The 27,335-nt window shown below is 41.3% G+C and overlaps 1 protein-coding gene across 2 annotated transcripts in view; it reads right to left on the minus strand.

Annotated features, from left to right (window-relative positions):
- Nucleotides 1-27,335, minus strand: part of TTC7B (tetratricopeptide repeat domain 7B) — a 256,341-nt gene that overhangs the window by 139,532 nt on the left and 89,474 nt on the right. For both annotated transcript variants that reach the window (XM_003786986.3, XM_023511573.1), the window contains 2 exons: nucleotides 9,451-9,529; nucleotides 2,299-2,471 (listed from right to left, as the gene is read on the minus strand). In XM_003786986.3, the coding sequence (XP_003787034.3) occupies nucleotides 2,299-2,471; nucleotides 9,451-9,529 (252 nt within the window). The remainder of the gene's footprint in view (nucleotides 1-2,298; nucleotides 2,472-9,450; nucleotides 9,530-27,335) is intronic.

The following is a 27,335-nucleotide window of genomic DNA, read 5'->3' on the forward strand; positions in this document are numbered from 1 at the left end:
ATGTGAAAACCCCACACTGTACCCCAGAAGTGCATTAATGTACATAGTTACCATTCAATAAAAAAAAAAAGAAAAAAAAATACCAAAATGAGACAAAGACATCACAAGAAAACTACAGAACAATATCTTTTATGAATATAGATACAAAAATAGAACCCAGCAATAAATGAAAAGGATCATACACCATGATCTGATGGGATTTCTCTTAAGAAAGTAAGCTGGCTTAGTATCTGAAAACCAATCACTGTAAAACACCACATCATCAGAATAAAGGACAAAAATCACATGACCATCTCAACTGATGTGGAAAAAGCAGATGACAAAATTCAACATCCTTTCTCAACACAGATCGGGGGTCTGATGTTAGAGGTGACAGAGTCTGATTGGTTCAGGAACAGAGGAGAAGAGGCCAGCACTATCAGCTTGTCTGTCTTCAAGATAGGGCCATGCTAGATTAGTGCCCAAACAAGACACAGAGCTCTGTTCGTGTCTCAAACTGGATTGGGGTAGAGGGCGAGAACTAAGTTTCTTAATGTGCCTGGCACCTTGGTTATTAAGAATATCTAAACAGGAGAAAATTCTATGGTCTTTTTTTTTGAGACAGAGTTTCAAGCTGTCACCCTGGGTAGAGTGCTGTGGCGTCACAGCTCCTAGCAACCTCAAACTCTTGGGCTTAAGCGATTCTCTCGCCTCAGCCTCCCAAGTAGCTGGGACTATAGGTGCCCACCACAACGCCCAGCTATTTTTTTTTGTTGTTGCAGTTGTCATTGTTCTTTAGCAGGCCCTGGCTGGGTTCGAACCTGCTAGCCTCAGTGTATGTGGCCAGTGCCCTACCCACTGACCTATAGGCACTGCCTTTACGGTCTATTTTTAAGATGTAAATATCAGTTAAAAAATGAACCCCAGACCTGCTTCTAAATAGTTCATAAGGAGAGGTCAGCATTTTTAAAGTGAGAGATTGGGAATTGCTAGGACAAATGCTTCATGAATCCAGATAAGGACTAAGGAACAAACATAGGCTGTGAATTAAACAAAAGTATGGTTCAGCAAGGCCATGGGAGAGGGGGATGAAAACTAAACTAAAATAAGCCTACAGAAAAAGCTAAGAATATAATAATGTGTCTGACTCTACATAAGAAATGCAAACTGAAGAAGAAGGCAACGAAGGAGAGAAATGCCTCTTGATCCTTACGAGGATTATCAATAGGTAGCGATCTTGAGAAATGCTGCCTGCCCCTTTAACGTATCATTTTCAATACGATATGCAATAATCATTTTCAGATGTCAGATGGAGAAAGGATCCGCAGCTCTGTCAGTGCTTTCTCGGGGGCTTCAGAAGCAGCAGCCTGTACCCTCTTAGCCATGTTTCCAACTTGATGAAACCAAAGAGGTTTCCCCTCCTTTCTTTCACGTAGAGATTCTGAAAAACCACTGTGGTCTGTCCTTGTACGAATGGGCAAAGATGTAAAGTAAAAGCTCTAATGGGAGGAACTGGGAACAAGTCAACAACTGTTTCCGTCTTGAGCCCTTCTCACTGTCTGGTTTCCTCCCATGTTCTGCTTCCCCTGCCCCGCCCTGAGGCTGGACCATAGCAGTTCTCTAGCCCATTTTCCTTCAAGGTGATTAAGGCCCAAATTTAAAACTTAAAAAGATAAAGAAATCTAAAGAGACAGAACCTTCCAATCACTTTAAAATTATTTAATTTTCCTTATATCCAGTTCAGTTTAGAACAAGACTTTTAAAAAAAGGATCAAGGAATTGCTGAAGAGGCTCGGCGCCTGTAGATCAGTGGTTAGGGCGCTGGCCACATGCGCTGGGGCTGGTGGGTTTGAACCCGGCCTGGGTCTGCTAAACAACAATGACCAAAAAAGAATAGCTGAGCATTGTGGCAGGCACCTGTAGTCCCAGCTACTTGGGAGGCTGAGGCAAGAGAATCACGTAAGCCCTAGGGTTTGAGGTTGCTGTGAGCTGTGACACCACAACACTCTACCGAAGGCGACAAAGTGAGACTCTGTTTCAAAAAAAAAAAAATACTAAGGACCAATGCTGATGGCTATGAATGGCAGCCGAGTACTGAGATGAGAGCATTTTCCACTTAAAATGTCCCCACTAGTGCACAGATAACTGCCAAAACTATGAAAAGTAATGAGGTATCCACTTAGTTGGAAAATGAGATTTGTTCAACTAGTTTTCTTTTAGGGAAAAAAAAAATCTATCCTTGTACTTTTGCTTTCCCTTGAATTTACCAACTTTCCCTCCCATCCCCTGTCCCATAAGTGAGGACATCAGCTTCCATACTTCTCTCCTGAGTAGACACGGGCTCTCCGAGTGAGGGTGTAGGTTTTTGTGTTGGCTCCTTTCCGTAGAGGATCATCCAGAGGAGACTGGCATGGTGGCTCCTCCAGAGGGTTCCAATAGCTCTGCTCACACATACCCCGCAACAAGATCTCTGCCAGCTGCCGGGCTATTGTCTGGGAATACAATGGAGGAAAAGCACAGCCATGAGTCTATTTTGCATTATTCATTCATTCACTCATCATTCTTTCAATAAATATTTATGTCATCACTCTATACTAAGCACTATTGCAAGACTCATATTTTAAAATTTTTATTTTTATGATGAAAATTATACCAGTTTATGACAAAATAGAAAAGTAAATATGATACTAAGACATCTAAACTCTTAAAAAGCAGAGAGAGAGAGAGAGAAATAATAATAATAAAAAAGAAGTTCATGCACTTCAAATGCTGCCCTGTCTGCCCACACTCTGGAATAGTAAAGATGTTTTATACCTAAAACAAATGAAACTTTTAGCTAAGCCCTTTTCCAAGAGCTCTTATAAATAACAGGTGGCCTGCAGGCATTTTTATCACCTCTCAATTGATTTCTAATAAAGCTCAACCCTAGCAAAAAGTCAATACTCAACTTAGATGATGTTCTCCCTGAAAAAAAAAAAAATCTCCCCATTGATGATGTGATGTCCAGTGCAGACATTTAAATGTTTTCCCTCTCAGAGACACCAGTGGCCAGCTCCACATGGCCACCCCTGGGACTCAGCACTGAGTGCTCTGTCTGTCCTCAGTGCAACTTGGGCCTCTTGGCCTTGTGCAATAGAGAAGGCAAAGTGAGGACTAGGGCTCCTGATCAAAGAAGACCTTTCCTCAAAGCTGGGTGGGTATCTCCTGCCTCATTATAGAAACCAGAAATGCCTGGGGTCTTGTCTTCTTTGTGCACCCTCTATGACTCCACTGTCTAGAATAGAACCATGTCTGATGCACGGGGGTGGGTGGCAGAGTATGTGGCAGGTACTAAGAAGTGTTTGGATGACTAGTGCCTATCCCATCATTTAGCTCATCATCTTCCAGTAACAAAGAAGAGGACAAGTAATAGTTCATATGTCCCTCTGAGAACAGAAGCACTGCATCCCAGGGTAGCTCACACTGTCTGGGGTCAACCAGAGGTGGCACAGTAAAACTTCTACCAGCAGGGCTTTCCACCAGGTTGTAGCATTCTTTACAAGATGCAGAGATGCAGACAAAGAATCCCCATCTTCCCAGAGAATGAGCCTTTTTAAAAAAGCTCCAGAAGAGAACTTTACTAAGCTTTCATCCGTATGCAATCTCTTAAAACACCACAAGGAAACTAAAATGCAATCTCATCACCAGCCTAGTGGTTTCTGATAACCACTGGGTAGTGGCAAATTTTCTCAATTATTTCCCAGAAAGACCCACTGGCTTAAATGTCTATAAAAAGTGAAATTAAATGCACTCAGATCATCCCTAACTGAGCAATCTGTAAAGATGTCTTAAGAACACAATTTTCAGGACCTAAAAAGTTCCTGAACTATTTTCTTAAACCTTCCATTACAGCTTCATTTTGATCTCACTGCAATCATATAAGTTAATGACTTCTGTGGGAAACTTCAACTGGCAAAAATAACTTCCACTCACTATAGCTGAGAAATAAATGTTAAAGGGAAAAAAATGAAAAGAAACTTCATTTTCTGGATATATTTGCCATGTAGGAATTCTAAAATTGTAAAAATTTCTTCCCTCAACAGCTTGCTTGTCCATTGCTAGACAGCTCACATAATTCTCATTTTCCCCTATATATTTTAGAGAATTTTCCTCAGATTTTATTTTTTGAGACAGTCTCACACTGTCACCTTGGGTAGAGTGCTATGGTATCATAGCTTACAGCAACCTCAAACTCTTGGACTCAAATGATCCTCTTGCCTCAGCCTCCCAAAGTAGCTGAGACTACAGGTGCCTGCCATAACACCCAGCTAGTTTTTCTATTGTTGGTAGAGACGGGGTCTGGCTCTTGCTCTTGAACTCCTAGGCTCAAGTAATCCTCCTTCCTCAGCCTCCTAGAGTGCTAAGGTCACAGAGATGAGCCACTGCGCTCGGCCTCTCAGATATTTTTAAACAGTATTTTGATGTGATTTCCTATCAGGGCACTAAACGGACATTTGGTTGTATCCATGGGAATCTCAAACGGAGTTCAGAAAAGGAGATAAATATGCAAAATTACCAACAAGATCACCAATATCTATCATACCTCTATTCAGCCTATATATAGTTGGTAGTTTAAGTGCTTAAAAATCATTGGTAACTATAAAATAAATCCATAATTAAAGGATGGAAAGGAGGGAAACAGTCCTGAATTAAAGGCCTGGATGTTTATGTGCAAACTTGGTTATTAAATGTACTTTTTGTGTGTTTCTTTAAATCTGTAGTAAAATTCACATAATATAAAGTATACCATTTTAACCATTCTATTTTATTTTTAGCTCTTCCCCAAGCTAAAGTGCAGTGGAGTCATCATAACACACAGCAACCTCAAGGTCTTGTGCTCAAGCAATCCTCTTGCCTCAGCTTCCTACGTAGTTAGGACTATAGACGCAGGCCACCATACCCAGATAATTTTTCTACTTCTCGTAGACAGGATCTTACTGTATTGCTTAGGCTATTTAATCATTTTAAAGTGCACAATCCAATGGCATTCAGTATATTCACAATGTTGTATAACCATGACCACTATCTAGTTCCAGAACTTTTTCATCACTGCAAAAGGAACCCTGCATTTCCCCCTTACTCCCAGACCCTGGAAACAACAAATACACCTACTGTCTCTATGGATTTGCCCATTTTATACAGTTAGTATAAGTGGAATTACACAAGATGGGTCTTTCTGTGACTGGCGTCCTCTATTTGGCATGCTCTGTAGGTTCATCCATATTGTGGATGTATTGGCACTTGATTTCTTTTTATGGCTGAATAATGCTCGACTGTATGGATATACCACCCTTTTTTTTTTTTACCCATTTATCAGTTTGTAGACATTTGGTTTCAACTATGTGCTATGATAAATAGTGCTGCTAGGAACATTTGTGTATAAATTTTTATTTGACCACCTATTTCATAATAAATCTTTGGGGTCTATACCTAGGAGTAGAATTATTATAAATGCATTTTTTAATCTTTGGCTAAGGTCCAGATATGATTTACAAAGCAACTTTTCCATCTTATAAGAATATCACAGATTTGTAATTGTTGATATTAAGGCTGATGGAAACACTGTCTCATGAATGGCATTATCAGGAGAAACTTTCTCATGTCCAGTGTAAACCAAGACGCCAGTGAGTAAGACCAAGAAAACGTTTCTCAACTAGGGTGGTAAAGAATTACATGTGGAAACTTTTCTTTTTTGGACAGCAGTAATTTTTTTTTTGGAGACAGTCTCACTTTATCACCCTCGGTAGAGTGCTGTGGTGTCACAGCTCACAGCAACCTCCAACTCCTGGGCTTAGGTGATTCTCTTGCCTCAGTCTCCCGAGCAGCTGGGACTACAGGTGCCTGCCACAATACCTGGCTATTTTTGTTGTTGTTGTTGTTGTTGTTGCAGTCTGGCCGGGGCCGGGTTTGAACCTGCTACCCTCGGTATATGGTGCCAGTGCCCCACCCAGTGAGCCACAGGTGCTGCCCAAGAGAGCAGTAATTTTTTAGGACTTCAGAAATTTTTCTATTAAGTGGTACTTAACCACGATAGTCATGAGAAGTTTGTATGAAGGCAGAATTTCAGCTCTTTTTTAAAAATTAATTAATTTTTTTATTGTTGAAACTTTACAAAACACAGATTTGTAAACTCAGGCTACGGACTTACACTGTTGGAATTTCTGAGGTTGAGCACGGAGATATGTATTAACTCCAAGTTCCTCAGATAATTCTGGTGCACATCTTCGGTTAAACACTCAAGGAGTCAGAAACAGTTTAACTTAGGTCACTTGAAGATCGTCACTGACACACCCTGGCACCTTGGTGCAACATGAAGTGTGTGATGTCTCCCCTCGAGTTAACACTAACCAGCGGAGAGTGGAAAGGTTCAAAGCAGCTCATTCTTTAGGGGTCTCTCCACTAGCCTTCTCAGAAAAAAAAAAAAATTGAAGAGTCCCCCGCCCCCTTCCTTCCTAACACATCTGTGTTCAGAGTCCTGCCTCATAGGATTTTTTAAAGTTAAGATCTATTGATTTGAAAATCATAAGCCTTAGGCAATAATGGAAGATATTCTCTAATTATTTATGGAGAAATAATGTTGAAGGAAGCAGTAAGCAGATTCCTGAGGTGTAATCAGTGCACTCACACCTTTTAATGGGGAAAAAACATTCACTTCCTTCATCAAATAAATATATGGACAAGAGGAACAAATGTTCCATATTAAAGCAATTTTGAAAGATTAGCTTTTTAAATGTACTTTTAAAACAATTAGGAAAACACTTGCCAATTTAATCAGTTACTTTCATCATGCTTCAAAACCTTGGAAGAAGCTATTCATATTGACCAGTTAAGAAGTCTTATGAAATGCTGGGAGCAGGTCAATTCGAGAGAAAAAAGCAGTTGGCAACAATTTTTATCCATGTTCTTGCAGGTTCCTCTGCTTTGAAGAAATCTAAAAATCTAAGTGTTTTGTTTGAACTTCCTAAGATACTTATAAATCACATCAACTGAGGGCCAACTGAGTTCTTAGTTGGGTGTGTAAGTTGCTCAGATCATCTCACACCCGTGATTCTAGAAAAGCCTACTGCTTAGCCATCTGGCCCTGTAAGTTGTGCATCTACACCCTAAAACTCTAGAGACACCAAACCAAGTTATGGCTTCATTTCCTGTGACATGAGTCTCTTAGCCTTGCCCAGCCGAATAATTTCCCTTGGCATTTAAAGGATTCATGATAAAGGGATGACGATGGCATAGATGACAAGAGACAAAAGAAACTGCAATCTTACATGGGGTTGCTATATCAACTGTGACATGTGACATTTGCTTAGTCTCTTTTATTTTCCGAGACAGAGCCTCACTCTGTTGTCCAGGTTAGAGTGCCATGGCATCAGCCTAGCTCATAGCAACCTCAATCTCCTGGGTTCAGGCAGTTCTCCTGCCTCAGCCTCCTGAGTATCTACAGGTGCCTGCCACAAAGCCTGGCTAATTTTTCTAATTTTTAGTAGATATGAAGGTTTCACTCTGGCTCAGGCTGGTCTGAAAGTCCTGAGCTCAAGTAATCCTCTGATCTTCTTGCTTCGGCCTCCCAGAGTACTAGGATTACATGCTCAAGCCACCATACCTGGCCTCATTTTTATTTTTATTTTTTTCTGAGACAGAGTTCTTACTTTGTTGTCCAGGCTAGAGGGCTATGGCCTTACCTTACCTCACAGCAACCTCAAACTCCTAGACTCAAGCAATTCTCTTGCCTCAGCCTCCTGAGTAGCTGGGACTACAGGCATACACCACCACACCTGGCTAATTTTTCTATTTTTAGGAGAGACAGAGTCTTGCTGTTGCTCTTGCTCTTGTTTGGCCTGGTCTCAAACACCTACGCTCAAGTGATCCTCCCACTTGGGGCTCCCAGAGTGCCAGGATTACAGATGCAAGCCACCGCGCCCAGCCTGCTTAGCTTCTAATAAGCACCAGAACTTTACCCAAATACCTAAGGGCTGTGGCTTACATAGATATAATTAATGAACCTCCCTGGATAGGAAAAGGAAAGAATTAAAAAGGAAGAGAGATTTCAAGTCAATAAGAGAGCCAACCTGCTAATCAACTCATTAACCTAACTCTTCCATATTTCTCTACTAAGTTTTATAGTCAATATAATTAGCTGAACAACTAGCTCTCCTCAGGATCTAATCTGCATTGCTCTGTGTGGGTGCTGGTGTGAATTTGTAAGCATCCAGCCAATCTCCTCAACACACTGGCATCTAGGAGGGCTGCAGCCTACCTGCCTTACCAGCTGCACTTCTTATGTTTCAGGAGAGAGCACTGCCAACAACCACATGAAAAAACGTTCAACATCATTAGCCATCAGGGAAGTATAAATCAAAAGCACACTGGGATATCACTGCATGCCCACTAGGATGGCTACGACTAAAAAGATAACAAGGGCTGGCAAGGATGTGAAGAAATTGGAACCTTTGTAACTGCTGGTGGGAATGTAAGATGGTGCAGCCACTTTGGAAACAGTCTGGCAGGCAGTTCCTCAAAACGTTAAACGTAGAGTCACCATAGAACCCAGTAATTCCACTTCTAGGTATAAACCCAAGAGAAAAGAACACACAAAAACTTGTAGGTGAACAGTCACAGGAGCATTATTTGTAATAGCCCAAAGGTGGAAACAAACTGATGTCCATCAACTGGTGAACAGATAAATGTAATGTGATATATCTGTACAATGGAGCATTATTTGGCAATAAAAAGAAAAGAAATAGTGCTTCATGCTGCAACATGGAGGACCCTTGAAAGCACTGTGATAAGCGAAGGAAGCGAGACACAAAAGCCTGCACATTGTATAATCCATAAATATATAAAATATATAAAATGTCCCAACAGGCAAATCCATACAAACAGAAAGTAAATCAGTGGTTGCCTCGGGCTAGGAGAAGGGGAAATGGGGAGTGACTACTAGCCATCTAAGTTCTTTTGATTAAAAAGTCCTGAAACTGGCTCGGCGCCTATAGCTCAACCAGCTAAGGCGCCAGCCACGTACACCTAAGGTGGCGGGTTCGAATCCCCAGCCCGGACCCGCCAAACAACAATGACGGCTGCAACCAAAAAATAGCTGGGCGTTGTGGTGGGCGCCTGTGGTCCCAGCTACTTGGGAGGCGGAGGCAGGAGACTCGCTTGAGCCCAGGATTGGAGGTTGCTGTGAGCTGTAATGCCACGGCACTCTACCCAAGGGGACAGCTTGAGGCTCTGTCTCAAAAAAAAAAAAAAAAAAAAGTCCTGAAACTAGGTATTATTGACAGCTGAACAACTCTGTGAATAGGTTAAAAAATCATTGAATCGTATGCTTTAAGTGGGTTAATTACTGTTTATATATTCATAAAAAAACCATACAAACATAAACAGGGACAAGACAAGCACTGTGCCGGCCTCCAGCAAGTCATTGGTCACACTTACCATTCGCAGGTTTTGAGTTGTTCTCGTTTCAACTGCTCTGAGAATCTCTCTAAATCTTCCAACTCCTCTCGTCAAGTTCCTGTGTGCACATAGAATTTGACAGAGTTTCCATCTGGCATGTATCAATATTAAATATTTTATACGCATATTCCAATGCATTTTGTCTACATAAAAGCTGTTAGCTAGATTTTAAGCAAACAGTTATTCTGCACATGTTGATCCATCTTTGGGCAACTCTGAAAAATATGACTTAAGACTGATGGTCTTTGGTGCTTGGTAACCCTGACCAACTTTTCTTAAGAAAATAAAAAGCTGAAAATCAGTTCTGAGGCCAATACATAAAAAAAAAAAAAAAAAATCAAGATCTCTTACAAGAGTCTACCTTCAAACTTAGATGGGTCCTGCAAAGTGGGGCTGAAATCTATAGTTTCATTTAACAGGTGGGTGGTGACCCTGGGCAAAAGGGGCAGGAGTATCTGCAAGGCACTGGTGTGTGATGTGGATAGAGGCTTCTTGTAATTTTTATGGGCAGAACAAAAATGAAAGGTATGAAAAATCAGGGACTTCACCACACAACTACTCTGTACCTTTGAGAACATAAATCAGAGCTCATCTCACTCCACTGCCACATGCACCCCACAGAGACATGGTTGGTGACATATTTCATGAAGGCACAAATCATTCTTTAGTAACATGCTGGTCAGTATTTTTAAGCCCCACTTGTTGTCCTCTCTGAAAACTGTGCCCAGCCAGTTCAGCTGGGAACACTATCCAGCCGGTCCCTTTACATTGAGTGCTGCCACCACCTATGACATAACTTGGTGATATTTATAACCTGCTCATTAGAACACATCTCATCTTTCTAAAAAGCCACAGAGCAGGTCAGCCGGTGTGAACCTGTTAGCCAGCCTCTGCAGCTGTGGCAGATGCTCTAGGTATTTGGCTCTCTTCTTGGATGACATTTTGAATCATGCAAAGGTATTAAATCAAGCTGAATGTGGGTTCGGTAAGTTGTAAGCACTCATGAGGGCTATTAATTCATATCTTATACCTACATGACATCCCAGGGCTCTCATTCACAAGAATGGTCCCAGAACTTTAAGGAAATGGTTTACTGGCATAGGTATATGAATACTCCCATATTGCTCTCACCCACACATATCAGATGATATCCGATCAGAAGCTTTACAGCAGCATAAAGAGAGAAGCCTGTGCTTAGGACCCTAAGTAGCATTAAAGGAAATCTAACAGGGACGTGAATAAAAATTAAGTATCAGGCCCTGAGCCGTGCAATCTACTCTGCTTTCTCCTTCATTTGTTTTTATGGGATTCATGTTCACAGGCAACAAAGTACATTTGCTTTGGACTGAAGCTTGGTTCTCTTAAGTAACATGGGGGGAAGGAAATAGATACAGCTAAAAAAGGCACAGGTATGGATATGGTAGTCTAATTTTATTCCAGAATCCCTAATTAAGCTCTTACTATGTATGAAAGAAAAGTTGTTTCCTTTTTCATATTTATTTTTCATACTCACACTTTGCACTGTTTGAAATAGGCATTTGACTGAGGCAACATAATTTGGGGACCCTTGTAGAAAGGGCTGATTTACTAGGGTAAAAATTAGGCCTTGAATAAGCAGTATCCAATCTAAATATTATACCTCGGGGAAGGCTACAAATAAGAATTGGTCATTCCTTGCAGAATGAGTTACTTAGATAGTTACACTAGCACAGAATTTTCTAGCTATAAAGGACCCAGCACAATCTGTTCCATCATGACGCAGAAGTAAAAAAAAGGGTTGCTCAGGCTCCCAAACCCAGTGAGAGAGCGAGCTGGGGGCTTTCTACCATACTCGATTATTTTCCTGGGTAAATGAGAGCTTGAAAACAGAAGTGTAATTCTAGAGGAAAGAACAACATATGACTCTAAGAGCTCAGGTTTGTGCTTTACACTATTAATATGCGATTTACTTAATATACTGATAACATAAATCCTGTACGTGCCAGGGATGGCAGCTAGTGATATACTTCTAGGTACTGGTTCAAAACTGGAAACTCAAAATCTGTTGGCCCGGGTGATGTCTGCGGGTAATGCCCGCAAAATCTGTCTGCAGGTAATGCCCTCGGCTGCCTAAAGAGATAAATGATGGGCAGAGAAATTAAATTCCCCTGTAAGGTGCAAGCTGGTTTCTCTGGTGCAGGACCGAGGCCCTCTGGTGGAGGAACACAGGAAGTCCTTCTCACTGGAGGGTGCCACACAAGGAGGCCAAACCCGCAACTCGGGCTTTGAAGCCAACATGAGTTTTTCTCAAACTGTTTCCAGTTTATCCTTGGAAAGGGAAGAACCCTGCTTGCAAACACAAAGAATTCACAATAACCGCAGAAGGAGAAGGCCTGAAGCTGTGACCTATTCAAATGAATGTGGCACCAGGGAAGTGCAGCTGTGAGCTGACGGCCCAACCACAGCTCACGCTCACAGCAAGAAAAGGACTAGAGGTGAAAGCCCGCACGTTTTACTGTGCCTCAAATGCAAAAGCACACAATTTACAGCAAGTCCTAGAAGGGTCAAACATCTTTTAATCACATAATTTTATCCAACTAATCACTTCCACTGTTACCATCAGAGCAGAAAAAGAATTTTTTTTTTAAGTTACATGGATAATCATGATAGAAAGGTACAAAAAAATGGAAATTAACTTGCATGAATTATATTCCAAATGCTGTGAGACAACCCAATTTGAGGGAAATAAACAAAACCCCCATGATCGCTTTCATATCCCTCAACTATGTTTATTCTTAAAATGTTGGGATCCATTAAATATCTAGAATGAACTGTTGCTTAAAATCTCCACTACAAAATGAGACAAGAGAGCCAAGGGAATCTCCCAGGTTCTGAGGGTTTCCACAGACCCTTGACATTAGGTCATTTATTCCATTTCAACACCCTTGACTGAGAGAGTGCAATGATGTCAGAATTCATTATGGTAAACTATTCTCAAAACAAATGTTCTTGCCAGCATCTGAGCAGCGGGCACTCTGGCAAGCTGTCAGAACTTGGGGTTCATCTCCTGCCTTTGCTTTGGCAAGCTTCCTGAGTTGGGTGCATTTCCCTCCACATGGAACGGATGCCAACAGCTCAGCTATACCAAGGAAGAAAGGGGGCCTGCAAGTCTCCGGAGTACCAGCTGCTTGTTCAGCCTGACAGGCAGGCGAAACCCTGCTCTCGCTCATCCACATCACAGTCTGTCCCCAGCCCAGCAGGGAGAGTGCAGGCCAGTGTCCCGCAGCCTTACTCTTGTTTACACCCAGTTTTCCCTTCGGCAGGAACATCTACTATTTCTCATACGGACACATTTTGCTCTTCCCTTGACCTACTTCCATGTTTTTTTCTCTCCTCCCTTTTCTATCTAGTTTCATCCTCCTGCTGCTGAGCCTCCTCCCACCAGGGCTTCTTTGCTGGCCTGTAGGTCAGTGCAAAAGCATGACTCCCTGAGAATCAGCACTGGCCCCCATAGGCCATCAGGACACCCAGGGGGGCACTGACTCCCTAGCACCTGCCCTTCTTCCTGACCCTCCATCTTGGCCATGGGCTCCACATCCCCCTTGAGCCCTGCAGCAGGCTTTTCCTAGGCCGGACTCTGAAATGTATATTCTCACCGACAAGCTTACAGCAAGCAGTGCCTGCTTTTGTCCTGTTTCGTTTGACAACTCTGAGCAATAGTCTCAGCTCTTTAATAATTATCACTTGTCCCTCTGTATTATTAAACCAAGGGGGAAATGTATAAGGGAAGAAAGTCCAAGCTCCAAAATCCAAACGGGAAATGAAGGCTGGGAGAAACTCTGGGAATCGAGAACCATTTCGGCTTGCAATAGGTGGTCCTTCAAGGCAGCTCGATACATGTTTTTGTTATTTTTCCTTTCATTTCTTGGGAGTTGGGTCCCTTCACCTTGTCCTTCAACTTGTCCTTGGAAATTACCTTCTGATCTCAAAGTCTGACCCAGGCCACTAGTACACTTAAATTCAATATCTCTGTCAACTCAAAACAATGACGTGAATCAAAGACTTTCTCCAGTAGATGTCAAACTCCTGGGTAATGCAGGGAAAGTTCCCCTGCTAGAGTATATTCAATACTTTTTCTCCTCTGTGACTAACAGTTTTATAACTAAAGAGGAATATGTCAACACAATAGCTCTCATATAGCAAAGAAATCACTTGCCTTTTTCCATGTTTTCTCACCAACCACTACTTCTGCCAACTCATAAGCAGTAGGTTATTTCAGCAATTAGTGAGCAAGGTTTCACATCAAAAGTTTCAGGTTGGTCCCTGAGGATGCACTGGTGATCAAAGGTACTGTCCCTGCCTTAGGGAGCTTAGATGACTTCAAATGCCCTACAAGAATGTGCCTCCAGACAGAAGCCTTGGTTTTTCTCACTGACATAATCCAAACCTCTCAACACACATGCTGAGTGAATGAAAGTCAGGATGACTGTGAGGCCAATGGAACCAAGACCAGAAGGGAATACATTTTCCACCTGTTCCTCATCTCCTTTCTCCCTGAGCTGGACTAGCAGGCACAAAGACTGGTACTCTCCTACTGAGAATCCATGTTATAGTGTGGGGACCTGGGGAGCAGCTCTCCTATGGCAAGAAATATGCCCAGCCTGGAAGCTTCCAGAGAGCTGTGTGGATAGTAAGGATTTTGAAATTTTTAAGAAACTTCTCAGGCATTTCATGAAAACTCTTCTGCCTCATGATTTCATACATGCTCTTCATGGTCTGACGGGTCCTGGGGAACTCTCAGTTGACCTTCATAGACCCAAGGCCAAGGCCAGCCTTGGGAAACTTCCTGGCTTCCTCAGGAAGAGACAAGCACTGCTTCCTGGGCACTCCCAAAACTCTGTATGTATTTTCAGCCTAGATAGCCCTTATCACACTGATTTTCATTTGAACTCACATCTGTCCACTGACCAAAGTGCAATCATCTTGAGTGCATCACCTTCTTTGTACGCACCTCTCCTCGTCTCAGCTGCTTCACAAAGCCAGCCATGTACTCATGAGACTTAAAAAGCTGAGTACCCCCCAAAGAAAGAAAAGATTGAACTTAATCTTACATTCTAAAATCCTTTCCCCATCTACTTGCTTAAAAGACTTTTCATGATTACAAAGGGGACTAGAAGATCCCTCGCATGAAACACATCCCATCAGGATTCTGGACAATGTCAACACTTACAACCCTAGAAAACCAGAAATATGCTGTGTATCTTCTAGGTCAACTGCTTTCAGTTCTCAGCCTTCAAAACTGCTTCCCTTTTATTTATGTAGCTCTCGGTATTACCTATTTTGAAAATGTCTGAAATCAAAATCACATATCCAGATCTGGAAAGTGGAAGAAGAAAAAGACATCCTTCACAGTCCAAAAGGACGCTTCTGGCCGGCTGTCAGGGAGCTCTCTTTCCAGAATGGACTCCAGCTTCTCCCCCCGTGCATACTCTTCCCTTTGTATCCAATGACATGCCTTTGTGAAGACAGATGGCTTGCTGCAGTCAGGGGCCAGGGATCAAACCCACAACCTTGGCCTCGTTAGCAAAGGACTCTCTCTGAGCAATGGAGTGAGCCAGCTGCAGCCTAGATATAGTGACGGAGGGTGTGACAACCATCCACGCTGGGATGTGAACAAGCAGGCAAAGCTTCCGGATGTCTCATTTCAAACCTAATGAGAGTTGTACTAGGCTTAACAACATTTTTTGGACTACCTCAGCAACTAAGGCTTCCTCGTGACAAAAGAGGAGTAAATTATACATTTGGTCAGCCAGCCAGACAGCAAACAGCAGTGCACTAAGTAGGCCCTGCGCACCAGGCAGGGTAGTAGGCACGAGGGACACACAGTCCGGTAAGCTACAGATAGTACTGCTTAGGATTTGCACCTACAGGGACACAGACGTGCAAGCAAGTCCTCCTAGCACAGTGTGCAAAAGGCCTACACACAAAAGGTGGGCAAACTGAGATGAGAGCTCAGTCAAAGGAACAACCTCTCCCTTCCTGCTCTCCTAAACTCCAAGTCTTTGAGGTAATATGAAATATGGAAAGGCTTGTCCCATCTCATATCCTTCCTCTCAACCTCTGGGAATGAGTCAAAGAGAGAGAGAGAGAGAGCCTGAAGTGTGCATGAGGGGAGAAGTCGGCACAGCAGGTGCGCAGGGAGCCAGTCGGCAAACACGCCACCTTGTGTGCATGTATGTTAATGACATTCCATTTAACCGTAGAAGGCTAACAGGGTCCAACACATACTTGGCCTCCTCAGTCTAACAACACTTAGAATAAACCAATCAGAACCTGCCAAAGAAGGACTGTCCTTCTAAGTATTTACCTGGGAGTCCTGACACTTACCTATATACTTAAAGAAACAGAACAAAGTTGTGGTTAAGGACCCTGAAGCCCACTAAACCCAAGCTTCACCACTTACTCACTGCTGACTTTGGGCAAGTGTTTGTGCCCTTGTTTCCTTACCTATGAAATGAAAATAACACCTTTACCCACCTTGTTGATTTGTTGTAAGAATTAAACTGGTTAATACATGTAGGAAGCGCTTTTTAAGTATTCTCCATTATTACTCCTGTTACTCTCAAAACCCTGCCACTGTTCAAAAAACTTTTCAAATTCTGGAATCTACCTTCCGGTCAATTTATAGCATATTAAAATCTACTTTACTTCTTTGGAGCCATTTAATCTTGAAAGGGAAAAAATATATATATATTCTCCAGTTTGACTGATTCATTTACTTTGCTATTTACTGAAAGCCTATCATGTCCCAGGAACTCCCCTACTTACTGCCCAGGTCTGGCCCACAGTGACACAGACAACAACTGATGTCAGACGAGCACAGTAAACAACTCTTTCTCTGTGGGCTCTCCCGGAAAATGCTGGTGCGGCTGCCCTTGGGGACCAGTGCAGAATCCAGCCGAGGCTGTGGGGTGGGGCACAGACAGATGCAACCTGATGAGGAAGGAAACCCACAGTGTATGGCGAGAGACTCTAGACTGTTCTGTCTCACTTGGCACAGCTAATGTCTGGAGATTGTTTTGAATTAATTGAGAAGGGCCTGACCAAACTCACAACTGTGAACTTGGGTGGTGAACTACCGGCCCTTTCCAAAGCTGAAAAGAGAAAAGCTCAGACTTCCACAGAGGGAAGGTCTGCTCCAGCCTGGGCTGGGAGATGTGCACAGTGGGCAGGAGGGCCAGGCAGGGCCCCATTGGCCGGCCACGTAACTAAGGAACGTGGATGAGCACTAGGCCGATTTACTGTTCATCAAAAACGTCAATGGAAGTGTTGAAGAAAGACAATCTGGAAGGTGGCGATGTGCTGCTGATGACAGGACTTCATCAATTCTAAGTGGCAAAATTTTGGCTGTAAGGAGAAAGGCAGAAAGGACATCAAAGGGAAGAAAGTCTTTGCAAACATACCACAAGGACTTAAGCTGGGGGTTCAAATGCAAGGCTAAGAGCGCAATGCTCACTTCCATTTCCATTAGCAGGAAACAGAAGTGCATTTCCAAAACAACTCTCACTATGACAAGGGAGAAGACATCCAAGGGAATCCTCTGAAAGAAAGAAAAAAGGCTTTTACTTGTGCAGGGAAACCAAGAAATGAGGAGTGGCACCATCAAGCCCTGCTCACCTACAGGTCTCCAGTTCAAACCACACCAAGTAAATGCCAGAGAGAAGGGGCAATCTTTGCTGTTAAATTGGTAAATAAAAGCCTCCAATACTTTTCTTGGGGAAACAAAGCAGTACGGCTCGGGTAGAGCCAGCATGGTGCGGTGTGGGGTTTCCACACGTCCTTGTGAGTCATGCCAGACAACTTGCTTGGGCCTGGGAAAGGCTAATAGATTCGGGACAGTAAAGAAGACAAGGCCAAAGGGTGACAGTGCTCACGAGAAGAAGGGCAAGAAGGGAGAATGGAACGTGAGCATTTAAAAACACGACAAAGGGCGGGAACAAATACCAGATGCAGCCAGGAGTGGTAGCTGGTGCCTGTAACACTTTGGGTGACTTGAGGCCAGAGGATCACTTGAGCCAGGAGTTCAAGATCAGCCTGAGCTAGAACCAGATCAGTCATTTCCACAAAAAAGTAGAAAAATTAGATAACTGGGTGGCATGAGCCTGTAGTCCCATCCACCTGGAGGCTGAGGCAGGAGGATTACTTAAGCCCAGCAGTTTGAGGGTGCCGCGAGCTGTAGTGATGCCACTGCACTCTGGCCTGGGCAACAGAGTGAGACCCTGTCTCAAAAAAATAATAAAAAAAAAAAAACACCCAAACAAAACCCAGATGCTAGGCATGCACTGAGGAGGGGAAGAACTGGCCACCAGGCTTCACCTTGCCTTTTCCTGCAAAGTGGGACTACCTACTACTGAAGTCTGAGTGAGGTGGCACCTGGGAAGCTCCTGACTCAGAAAGGAAAAACCTGTCAGTCCTCCCATTCCCCAGGAAAAACCTGCCAGTCCTCCCAGTTCCTCCCACTACCCACTACCTGGCCCTTCATTCCACATACTAACATTCATTAGGTAAAAGCCAAAAGTAGTGACCAGTATGTTTGTGAACCTTGGGTTTAAAAGAAAATAATACAAAATCAGAACTGGTTTCTAGTATATCCTACATCAAAATTTTCTTCTCAATTATGATTTCATACATGAGGAAACAAGCTCAGAAATATTAGGTAACATGCTCATGGTAACAGGGCCCCAAAACAAAAAGTCCAAGTGAGGCAGGCAGGAATTCATTACTCTCAACTGACAGGGAGACTCAGTAATGAAACTGAGTCTCAGAGAGGAAAAGGGGGAGGCTAGCCCAATGGCTCCATGAGATGGCTAAGCCAGGACCTGAGTACTGGCCTCTTGCAGGTTCCCATGCATGGACCCTCTGCCAGGCACTGTTCTATCTCATCTTTTATTGGACCCTCATTTCTCTTTTAACCTTTTTATTGTATAAAATATAGATACAAAAATCCACATAAAACAAACATGGCTTAAGGGATTATTATAAGGTAAACTATCCACCACCTAAGTTACAAAAAAACCATCACCATTCGCCTCATCCCATTTTAACAAGCCCTTCCATCCAAAAGTAACTATCACCCTGACTGCTCCAGTGACTGCTTTGTTACTCAAGTACACATCTCTATTGTTTAGTTATGCCCACTTTTTAAAAATATTGATCCAGCTCAGCACAGCGGCTAGGGCACCAGCCACATACACTGGGGCTGGTGAGTTCGAAACCAGCCCAGGCCTGCCAAACAGCAATGGCAACTACAACAAAAAGATAGCCGGGTGTTGTGACAGGTGCCTGTAGTCCCAGCTACTTGGGAGGTTGAGGCAAGAAAATTGCTTAAGCCCAAGAGTTTGGGGTTGCTCTGAGCTGTGATGCCACTGCACTCTATCAAGGGTGACATAGTGTCTCAAAATAAATAAATAAATAAATAAATAAATAAATAAAAATAAAAAATTTGATGATCCTTTAAAATCTCTCTTACTGTATACATTTTCCCACCTACCTCTTTCTTTTCTTTTTTTCTCAAATTTCTAATTAGTATGGGTAAACCTCTTTCCTTTCCTTACAATTAACCTGCTAAGGAATCTAAATTGTTTGACCTATAGAGCTTCCTACTGGCTAGAAAACTGCACACTCATGTACTGTTCAAAATATTCCTCTGTTCTCTGGGTTTCCTGCAATTTGGCAGCTGGATCCTGAGGCTTGACCAATTCTGGTTCAACCCCTTTGGCAAGACTTTAGCAGTGCTGTGCTCCTGTTCTGATATTAGCAGCCCTTGATGCTTAATGCTCAGATGTATCAATCTACTGGACGTTACTAAATAGTGAGACTGTCATTTTCTCAGTGTATTTTCATTAATTACCCAGAATAATTTTATAAAGACATGTTTCCCTTCATCTAATATTTAGGTAATATCTTTCCATTGGCTTAGTACATACAGTGAAGTGTTTGATTCTTTCCATTCATTTAGTTTTCAAAAGATTGAATTAGAACTCATAAATAGAAACATATTTGATTAGTCTACTGCAATTTTTGTCCTTGAAAACTCTAATTGTCCTGTATTTGATCTAGGTCCTTTTAAAGTGATGTAATAGTCTTTGATGGTTTTCTCACTATCTAGATGTACGTAAAGATGTTCCAGGCTCATCTTATACACTTCCTGTCCCAGAACTGGAATGAAGCTTCTTTGATTTGAATGTAATATTTCGAGATCACAATCTAGGAGTTAAGGCTGTCCTTTGCTAATAGATCAGTCATCATGATCAGAACTTCTCCATCCATAGACATATACAGAGGGTGCCAAAAACCTGTATACACATTTTTTTTAAATTAATTTATTTTTTTGCAGTTTTTGGCTGGGGTCGGCTGGGTTTGAACCCGCCACCTTCTATATATGGGGCCAGCGCTCTACTCCTTTGAGCCACAGGTGCTGCCCCAAAACTGTATATACATTTTAAGAAAGAAAAACACTTATATTAATTGTGATACTCAATATATATGTAGATAGGCTTGGCACCTGTAGCTCAGAGGCTACGGCACCAGCCACATACACCAGAGTTGGCAGGTTTGAATCCAGCCCGGGCCTGCCAAACAAGAATGACAAATACAACAAAAGAATAGTTGGGCATTGTGGCAAGTGCCTGTAGTCCTGGCTACTTGGGAGGCTGAGGCAAGAGAATTGGTTAAGCCCAAGAGTCTGCAGTTGCTGTGAGCTGTGATGCCATAGCACTCTACCAAGGGCAACATAGTGAGACTTTGTCTCAAAACAAAACAAACAAACAAACAAACAAACAAAAAAATATATGTAGATATATATACATATACACATATATATCCATCATCCATACATATACACATATATACACACAGATTTTATACTAACATTTCCAATTCAATCCTTCAAATTCAGGACTACAATTTTTCCTAGACTACTTAAAATCCTTGTTCTCAAGGACACAGAGGATGAAAGAATTCTAACATTCCATAACTATTCATATTATACAAGAATTCATATTCAGAATAACTATACTATAAATACTATACTATAAATTAATTATACCATCAATTGGTATTATTATACCAATTGGTAATATCCCATTAATTATGGTTACTGAAAAGTTACACTATTAGAATTTTTATTCATTTTTAATTTACATACTATCTGTATTTCCTTTTTTTACTATTTCTATTATGAGATATGGTAAGAAACAGGAAAGTCTGACCCATGCTCAGAACAAACAGCAGCCAATATAAACTTATTCAATCCACATGTTGGATTTAGCTTCAAAGAAGCTATTACAGATACAATCAAAAAAATTAATAGAAACCACATTTAAAGATTAAAAGAAAGTAAGATGACAACAAGAAACAGAAGCTACAAAAATTAACCAAAAGAAGATTATGGAGTTGACAAGTACCATAACTAAAATGAAAAATTCCCTAAATTAGCTCAATAGCAGCTTCAAGATGACAGAAAAATCATTAAACTTAAAGACAAATAAATTAAAATTATCTGAACCAAAGAAAATGGAGAAAAAAGGTCAGGCACAGTGGCTCATACCTATAATCCTAGCACTCTGGGAGGCTGAGGCAGGAGGATAGCTTGAGCTCAGGAGTTCAAGACCAGCCTGAACAAGAGTGAGATCCCCATCTCTACTTAAAAAATAGAAAAAATTAGCTGGGCATTATGGAGAGCAGTGGGCAGGGAGGGGAGGGAACTGGAAAAAATGAACAGGGGGCAGTACCTGTGGCTCAAAGGAGTAGGGTGGCGGGTTCAAACCCAGCCCCGGCCAAAAACTGCAAAAAAAATGAACAGAGACACATAAAAAAACTACTGAAAGATAAGAACAAAAACAAAATCTTGAAAGCAACCCCTCCAAACAATCACCCACATGAGAACAACAGTAAGATAAACAGTGGCTTCTCATCAGACACAGGGAGATCACAGACACACCTTGTTTTACTGCACTCTGCTTCATTGCATGTCACAGACAGCATGTTTTTCATGAAGGTTTGTGGCAATCCCATAGTGAGCAAGCCTATCAGTCCATTTTCCCAACGTTAGGAGCTCACTCTGTGCATCTACATCATACTTCAGTAATTCTTAGGATGTCTCAAACTGCTCATTACTATTACATATGTCATGGTGACCTATGATCAGCGATCTTTGATGTTACCAATATAATTGCTTAGGGGCGTCAGGAACCGTACCCACGTATGACATTAAGCTTTATTGCAAATGTTGCATGTATTCTGACTCCTCCACCAACCGATGATTCCCCATCTCTCTCTCCCTCCTTTGGCCTCTCCATTCCCTGAGAAACAACAATATAGGCCAACTGATAATCCTACAATAGCCTCTAAGTATTCGAGAGAGTCACAAGTCTCTCCAAAGGCAGAGATGTTTGAGTTTAGGAAGGAAGAAATGTGGAAAGCTGATCTGGGCTGAAAGCTATGCATCTTGTGCCAAACAGTAAGCCAAGTTGTGAATGCAAAGGAAAAGTTCTTGAAGGAAACTGAAAGTGCTACTCAGGTGAACATGCAAATGATTAAGTAAAGAGCAGATAAGGAGAAAGTTTTTGTGGTCTGCATAGAAAAATCAAGCCAGCCACAACATTTCTTGAAGTCAAAGCCTCACCCAGAGCAGGAGAACTAACTCCCTCCAATTCTGTGAAGGCCGAGAGAGGTAAGGAAGTTGCAAAAGAAAAGTCGGAAGCTGCACAGGCTGGTTCATGAGGTTTAAGGAGAAGCCATCTCTAAAACACAAAAGTGCAAAGTGAAGTAACAAGTGCTAACTCACAAGCTCTAACAAATTATCAAGAAGATCTAGTTAACATCACTGATGATGGTGGATACACTAAACAACAGATTTTCAATGTAGATGAGTTGGAAGACGAAGCCTTCATAGCTAGAGAAGAGAAGTCAATGACTGGGTTCAAAGTTTCAAAGGACAGGCTGACTCTCCTGTTAGGGGCTTGGTAGGGAGCTCTGAGGGGAAGCCAATGCTCATTTACCATCCCCAAAATCCTAGAGCCCTTAAGAATGATGCTAAATCTAACTCTGCCCATGCTTTATAAATGGAGCGAAAAAAGCTGGGCCGACAGCACATCTGTTTACAGCATGGTACGCTGGCTATTTTAAGCCTACTGAGACCTACTGCTCAGAAAAAAAGATTCTTTCCAGAATATCAGCACTCACTGACAAACACACCTGGTCACCCAAGAGCCCAGATGCACATGTACAAGGAGATAAATGCTGTTTTCTTTCCTGCTAACACAACGTCCATTCTGTGGCCCATGAATCAAGGAGTAATTCTGACTTTCAAGTCTTGTTATTTAAGAAACACATTTTGTAAGGCGACAGCTGCAAGATAGTGATTCTTCTGATGGATCTGGGCAAAGTAAATTGGATTCACCATTCCAGGTGCCATTAAGGACATTCATGAGTCATAGGAAGAGGTCAAAATGTCAACATTAACAGGAGTTCAGAAGAAGTTGATTCAGTTCCCAGAGAATGACATTGAGGGGTCAAGACATCAGAGGGGAAAGTAAAGGCAAATGTGGTGAGATCAGCAAGAGATTTAGCATTAAAAGTAGAACCTGAAGATGTGACTGAATTGTTGCCATCTCATGATAAAACTTGCCCGGATGAGGAGTTCCTCTTAGGAATGAGCAAAGAAAGTGGCTTCTTCAGATGGAATCCACTGAAGAAGATGCTGTCAACATTGCTGAAATAACAACAGAGCATTTGTATGACATAAACTTAGTTGATAAAGCAGCAGCAGGGTTTGAGAGGATTGACTCCAATTTTGAAAGAAGTTCTACTAGGGGTAAAATGCCATTAAACAGCACTGCATGCTACAGAAAAGTCTTTCATGAAAGGAAGAGTTGATTAATGTGGCAAACCTCACTGCTTTTATTTTAATAAATTGCCAGCAACCCCCAACCTTCGGCAAACACTACCTTGATCAGCTGGTAGCCATAAACATTGAGGGGAGACTCTCCACCTGCAAGAGATGATGACTTGCTGAAGGTTCAGATGATAGCATATTTTAGCAACAAAGTATTTTTAATTATGGTATATACAATTTCTTTTGTAAAAAACACAATGCTATTTTATTTATTTAATAGTACAGTATACTGTAAGCATAACTTTTATACAAAAGTCTGGGAAACCAAAAAATTCACAACTCCTTTAGACTACAAAGAAATAACACCAGAGGTAACATTAAACCACAGAAGCAAATTAATAATCACACTGGAAATATAAGTATGTGGATAAATGTTAGAGACTGTGTAACATTTTTATCTGTTCTTCTTTTAATTTCTATAAAAAATCAGATTACATATGTGAAAATTTAATATACTGCATTGTGTTTATAACATAATAGCACAAGGAAGATAGGAAATTATATTGGAGCAACATTGCTATATTTTACTGAAATTAAGTCAGTATTAACTTGAAGTAGATTGTGATAGTTTAGGATAAATTCTATAATCCATAGAGAAACAAGCAAATAAAAAAAAAATACTGGGTGGCGCCTGTGGCTCAAAGGAGTAGGGCACCAGCCCTATATACTGGAGGTGGTGGGTTCAAACCCGGCCCTGCTCAAAAACTGAAACCCCCCCCCCAAAAAAAAAACAACCCCAGAAAAACTTACAAATCAATAGATGAATTAAAATGGTATACAAAAAAAAATTTTTTTTAACAAAAAGAGGTCAGTAAGAAAAGAATTAAAAACCCAAAACAGAAATGATATATATATAGCAACAAGGAGTAAAATAGCAGGGATAGATCCAATTACATCAATAGTTGCATTAAATGTATATGATTAAACAATCAACAGGCAAAAATGTTTATGCTAGATAAAAAAGAAAGATACACTGTACACATAGTATTACTTGTAAGAGATACAAAGGGACACTTTAATTCAAAGACACAAATGAGTTGCAAGTAAAAGGGTAAAAAAATATACTATGTAAGTAGTAACCCTAAGAGAGGTAGAGGGTCTATATTAATGTCAGATAGACTTTAAGTCAAGAAACATGACTAGAGACAAGAGGCATCTATTGAAGATCTACAGTTAACATCATACTTAATGTCAGAACGGAATGATTTCTCCCTAAGGCCAAGAATAAGATAAGGATGTCTGTTCTCACCACTTCTGTTCAATGTTATACTGAAGGTCTTCACAGTGCACTAAGGCAATAAATAGAAATAAAAGGCATCCAGATCAGAAAGGAGAAAGTAAAATTGTTTATATTCATAGATGATAGGAGCTAACATGTAAAACTCCTAAGTAATCCACTGTAAGATTATAAGAACTAATTAACGAGATTAGCAAGTTTGTAGAATACGACACACATCCATATATAAAATAAAAATCAAAAGTGTTTTTCTGTATGATTTTCAAGGGATAATCTGAAAATTAAATTAAGAAAACAATTCCATTCATGATAGCTTAAATAAACATTCAATTAATACTTTTGTATTAAAGTATGCTAAAACATCAAGACAATTCAATGGGAAAAGAGCACATTTTATACTAAAGTATTTGGACAACTAGATATGTAAAAAAACTACCTAAGACCCTTATCTCACATCACACACAAAAATTAACTCAAAATAGATTACAGATCTTTATATAAAAGCTAAAACTTTACATCTGGAGTAAAACACAGAAAATCTTTGTAATCTTAGGTAAGGCAAAATTTTTTTAGATATGACATTAAAAAGATGATCTGTAAAAGGAAAATCTATTAAACTGAATCTCATCAAAATGAAAAACTTTTCCTCTTTAAAGGACACCATGAAAAACATGAAAATATAAGCCATAGATGGGTAAAAAGTATTTGCAAAGTATACATCTGATAAAACACTTGTATCCAGAATACATAAAGAATTCCTACAGGATCACTTGAGTTTAAGACCAGCCTGGGCAACATACAAGATCCTGTCTCTACCAAAAAAAAAAAAAAAAAGTTAGCTGGATGACATGTGCCTATCGTCCTAGTTACTCAGCAGTCTGTGACAGCAGAATTTCTTGAGGCCAGGAGTTTACGGCTGTAGTGAGCTATGACTGTACCACTGCACTCCAGCCTGGATGACAGGGTAAGACCGTTTGTCTCTTTACAAAAAAAAAAGGTTGGGCATGTTGGTCCATGCCTATAATCCTAGCATTTTGTGAAGCTAAGGTAGGAAGATTGCTTGAGGCCAGGAGTTCAAAATCAGACTGGGTAATAGCAAGACTCTGTCTCCATGAAAAACAACAACAACAAAAAAATTAGCTGGGCAAAATGGTGTGTGCCTATAGTCCCAGCTACTTGGGAGGGTGAGGCAGGAGGATCACTTGAGCCTGGGAGTTGGAGGCTGCAGCACTATGCTGATGCTCAGGCAACAGAGTGAGACCCTGTCTCAAAACAAAAACAAAAACTCTTGCAACACAATAATAAGAAAGTCCAACTGAAAACAGGGCCAAAAATCTGAGACAGAGTCTTTCTATGTTGCCCTTGGGAGAGTGCCATAGCATCACAGCTCACAGCAACCTCAAACTCTTGGGCTTAAATGATTCTCTTGCCTCAGCCTCCCAAGTAGCTGGGACTACAGGCGCCCACCACAACCCCCGGTTGTTTTTTGACCGTAGTTGTCACTGTTGTTTGGCAGGCCCAGGCTGGGTTCTAACGCACCAGCTCCGGTGTATGTGGCTGGTGCCCTAGCCGCTATCTGAATAGACATTTCACCATAAAAGATATTAGTGTAAGAAAATAATGAGCACAGGAGAAACTGCTGGACATTATTAATCATTGTAAAAATGTAAGTTAAAATCACAATAAGATATTCTTGCACTTACTAAAATAGCTCTAATTTTAAAAACTGATAATACAAAGTGTTAAGGGGAATGAAAAGAAACTAGGGCCCTAGTTTCTGTCATATGTTGCTGACAGGAATATAAAATGGTATAGCCACTTTGGAAAACGGTTGGCAGTGTCTTAAATAGTTAAATAGAAATTTCACCACCTGACCCCTCAATTCTACTCCTATGAATCTATCCAAGAGAAAAGAAAACACAGGTCTGCAGAAATATCTGGACAGGAATGTTCATGGCACCGTTATTCATAATGGCCGAAATAATGGGAACAATCCAATGTGCATCAATTGGTAAATGGATAAACAAAATGTGGTATTATCTACACAATGCAAAAACTTCTCAGCAATAACAAGGAATGACCTACTGATACGTGTGGGTGAACCTCAAAACCCTGCTAATTTTCACTTAACGTGAAATTTCTAGAAAAGGCAAATCTGTAGAGACATACAGATAAGTGGTTGCTTGGGGGTAGGTATGGGAGTGAAGGCGGACTGAAAACAGGTATGAAGAACTTTGTCGGGTGACAGAAATGTTCTAAACTTGAATTGTGAAGATGATTGAACACCTGTGTGAGTTTCCCAAAAACAAGTGAACTGTATAATTATAAGAGGTGGGTTTTTGATATATAAATTATAGCTGAATAAAGATGCTAAAAAATATACAGCAGCTTGCTTTACGATGATGCCTGGCTATCCCCCCACTTTTACCTCTACCTTCTCGTTCTTTGTCTTTTCATACTGGGGCCCAGGCCTGGAAAAGAGCCCCCAGGGGTTAGCTTCACGTCTTCAGAAGGGCCTGACTGCTCCAGCCCCATAGACCTCACTGCGCAAACCCCCTTTCATTTTCAGTTGCTGATATCAAATCGGCCAGACAAGCTTGCCAATAAATACTCAGTAGATGGCTCGGCGCCTATAGCTCAACCGGCTAAGGCGCCAGCCACATACACCTAAGGTGGCGGGTTCGAATCCCC

Source organism: Otolemur garnettii, unplaced genomic scaffold (genome assembly GCF_000181295.1).
Source record: "Otolemur garnettii isolate 467f Iridium unplaced genomic scaffold, OtoGar3 scaffold00020, whole genome shotgun sequence".
In the NCBI taxonomy this organism is placed as follows: Eukaryota; Metazoa; Chordata; class Mammalia; order Primates; family Galagidae; genus Otolemur; species Otolemur garnettii.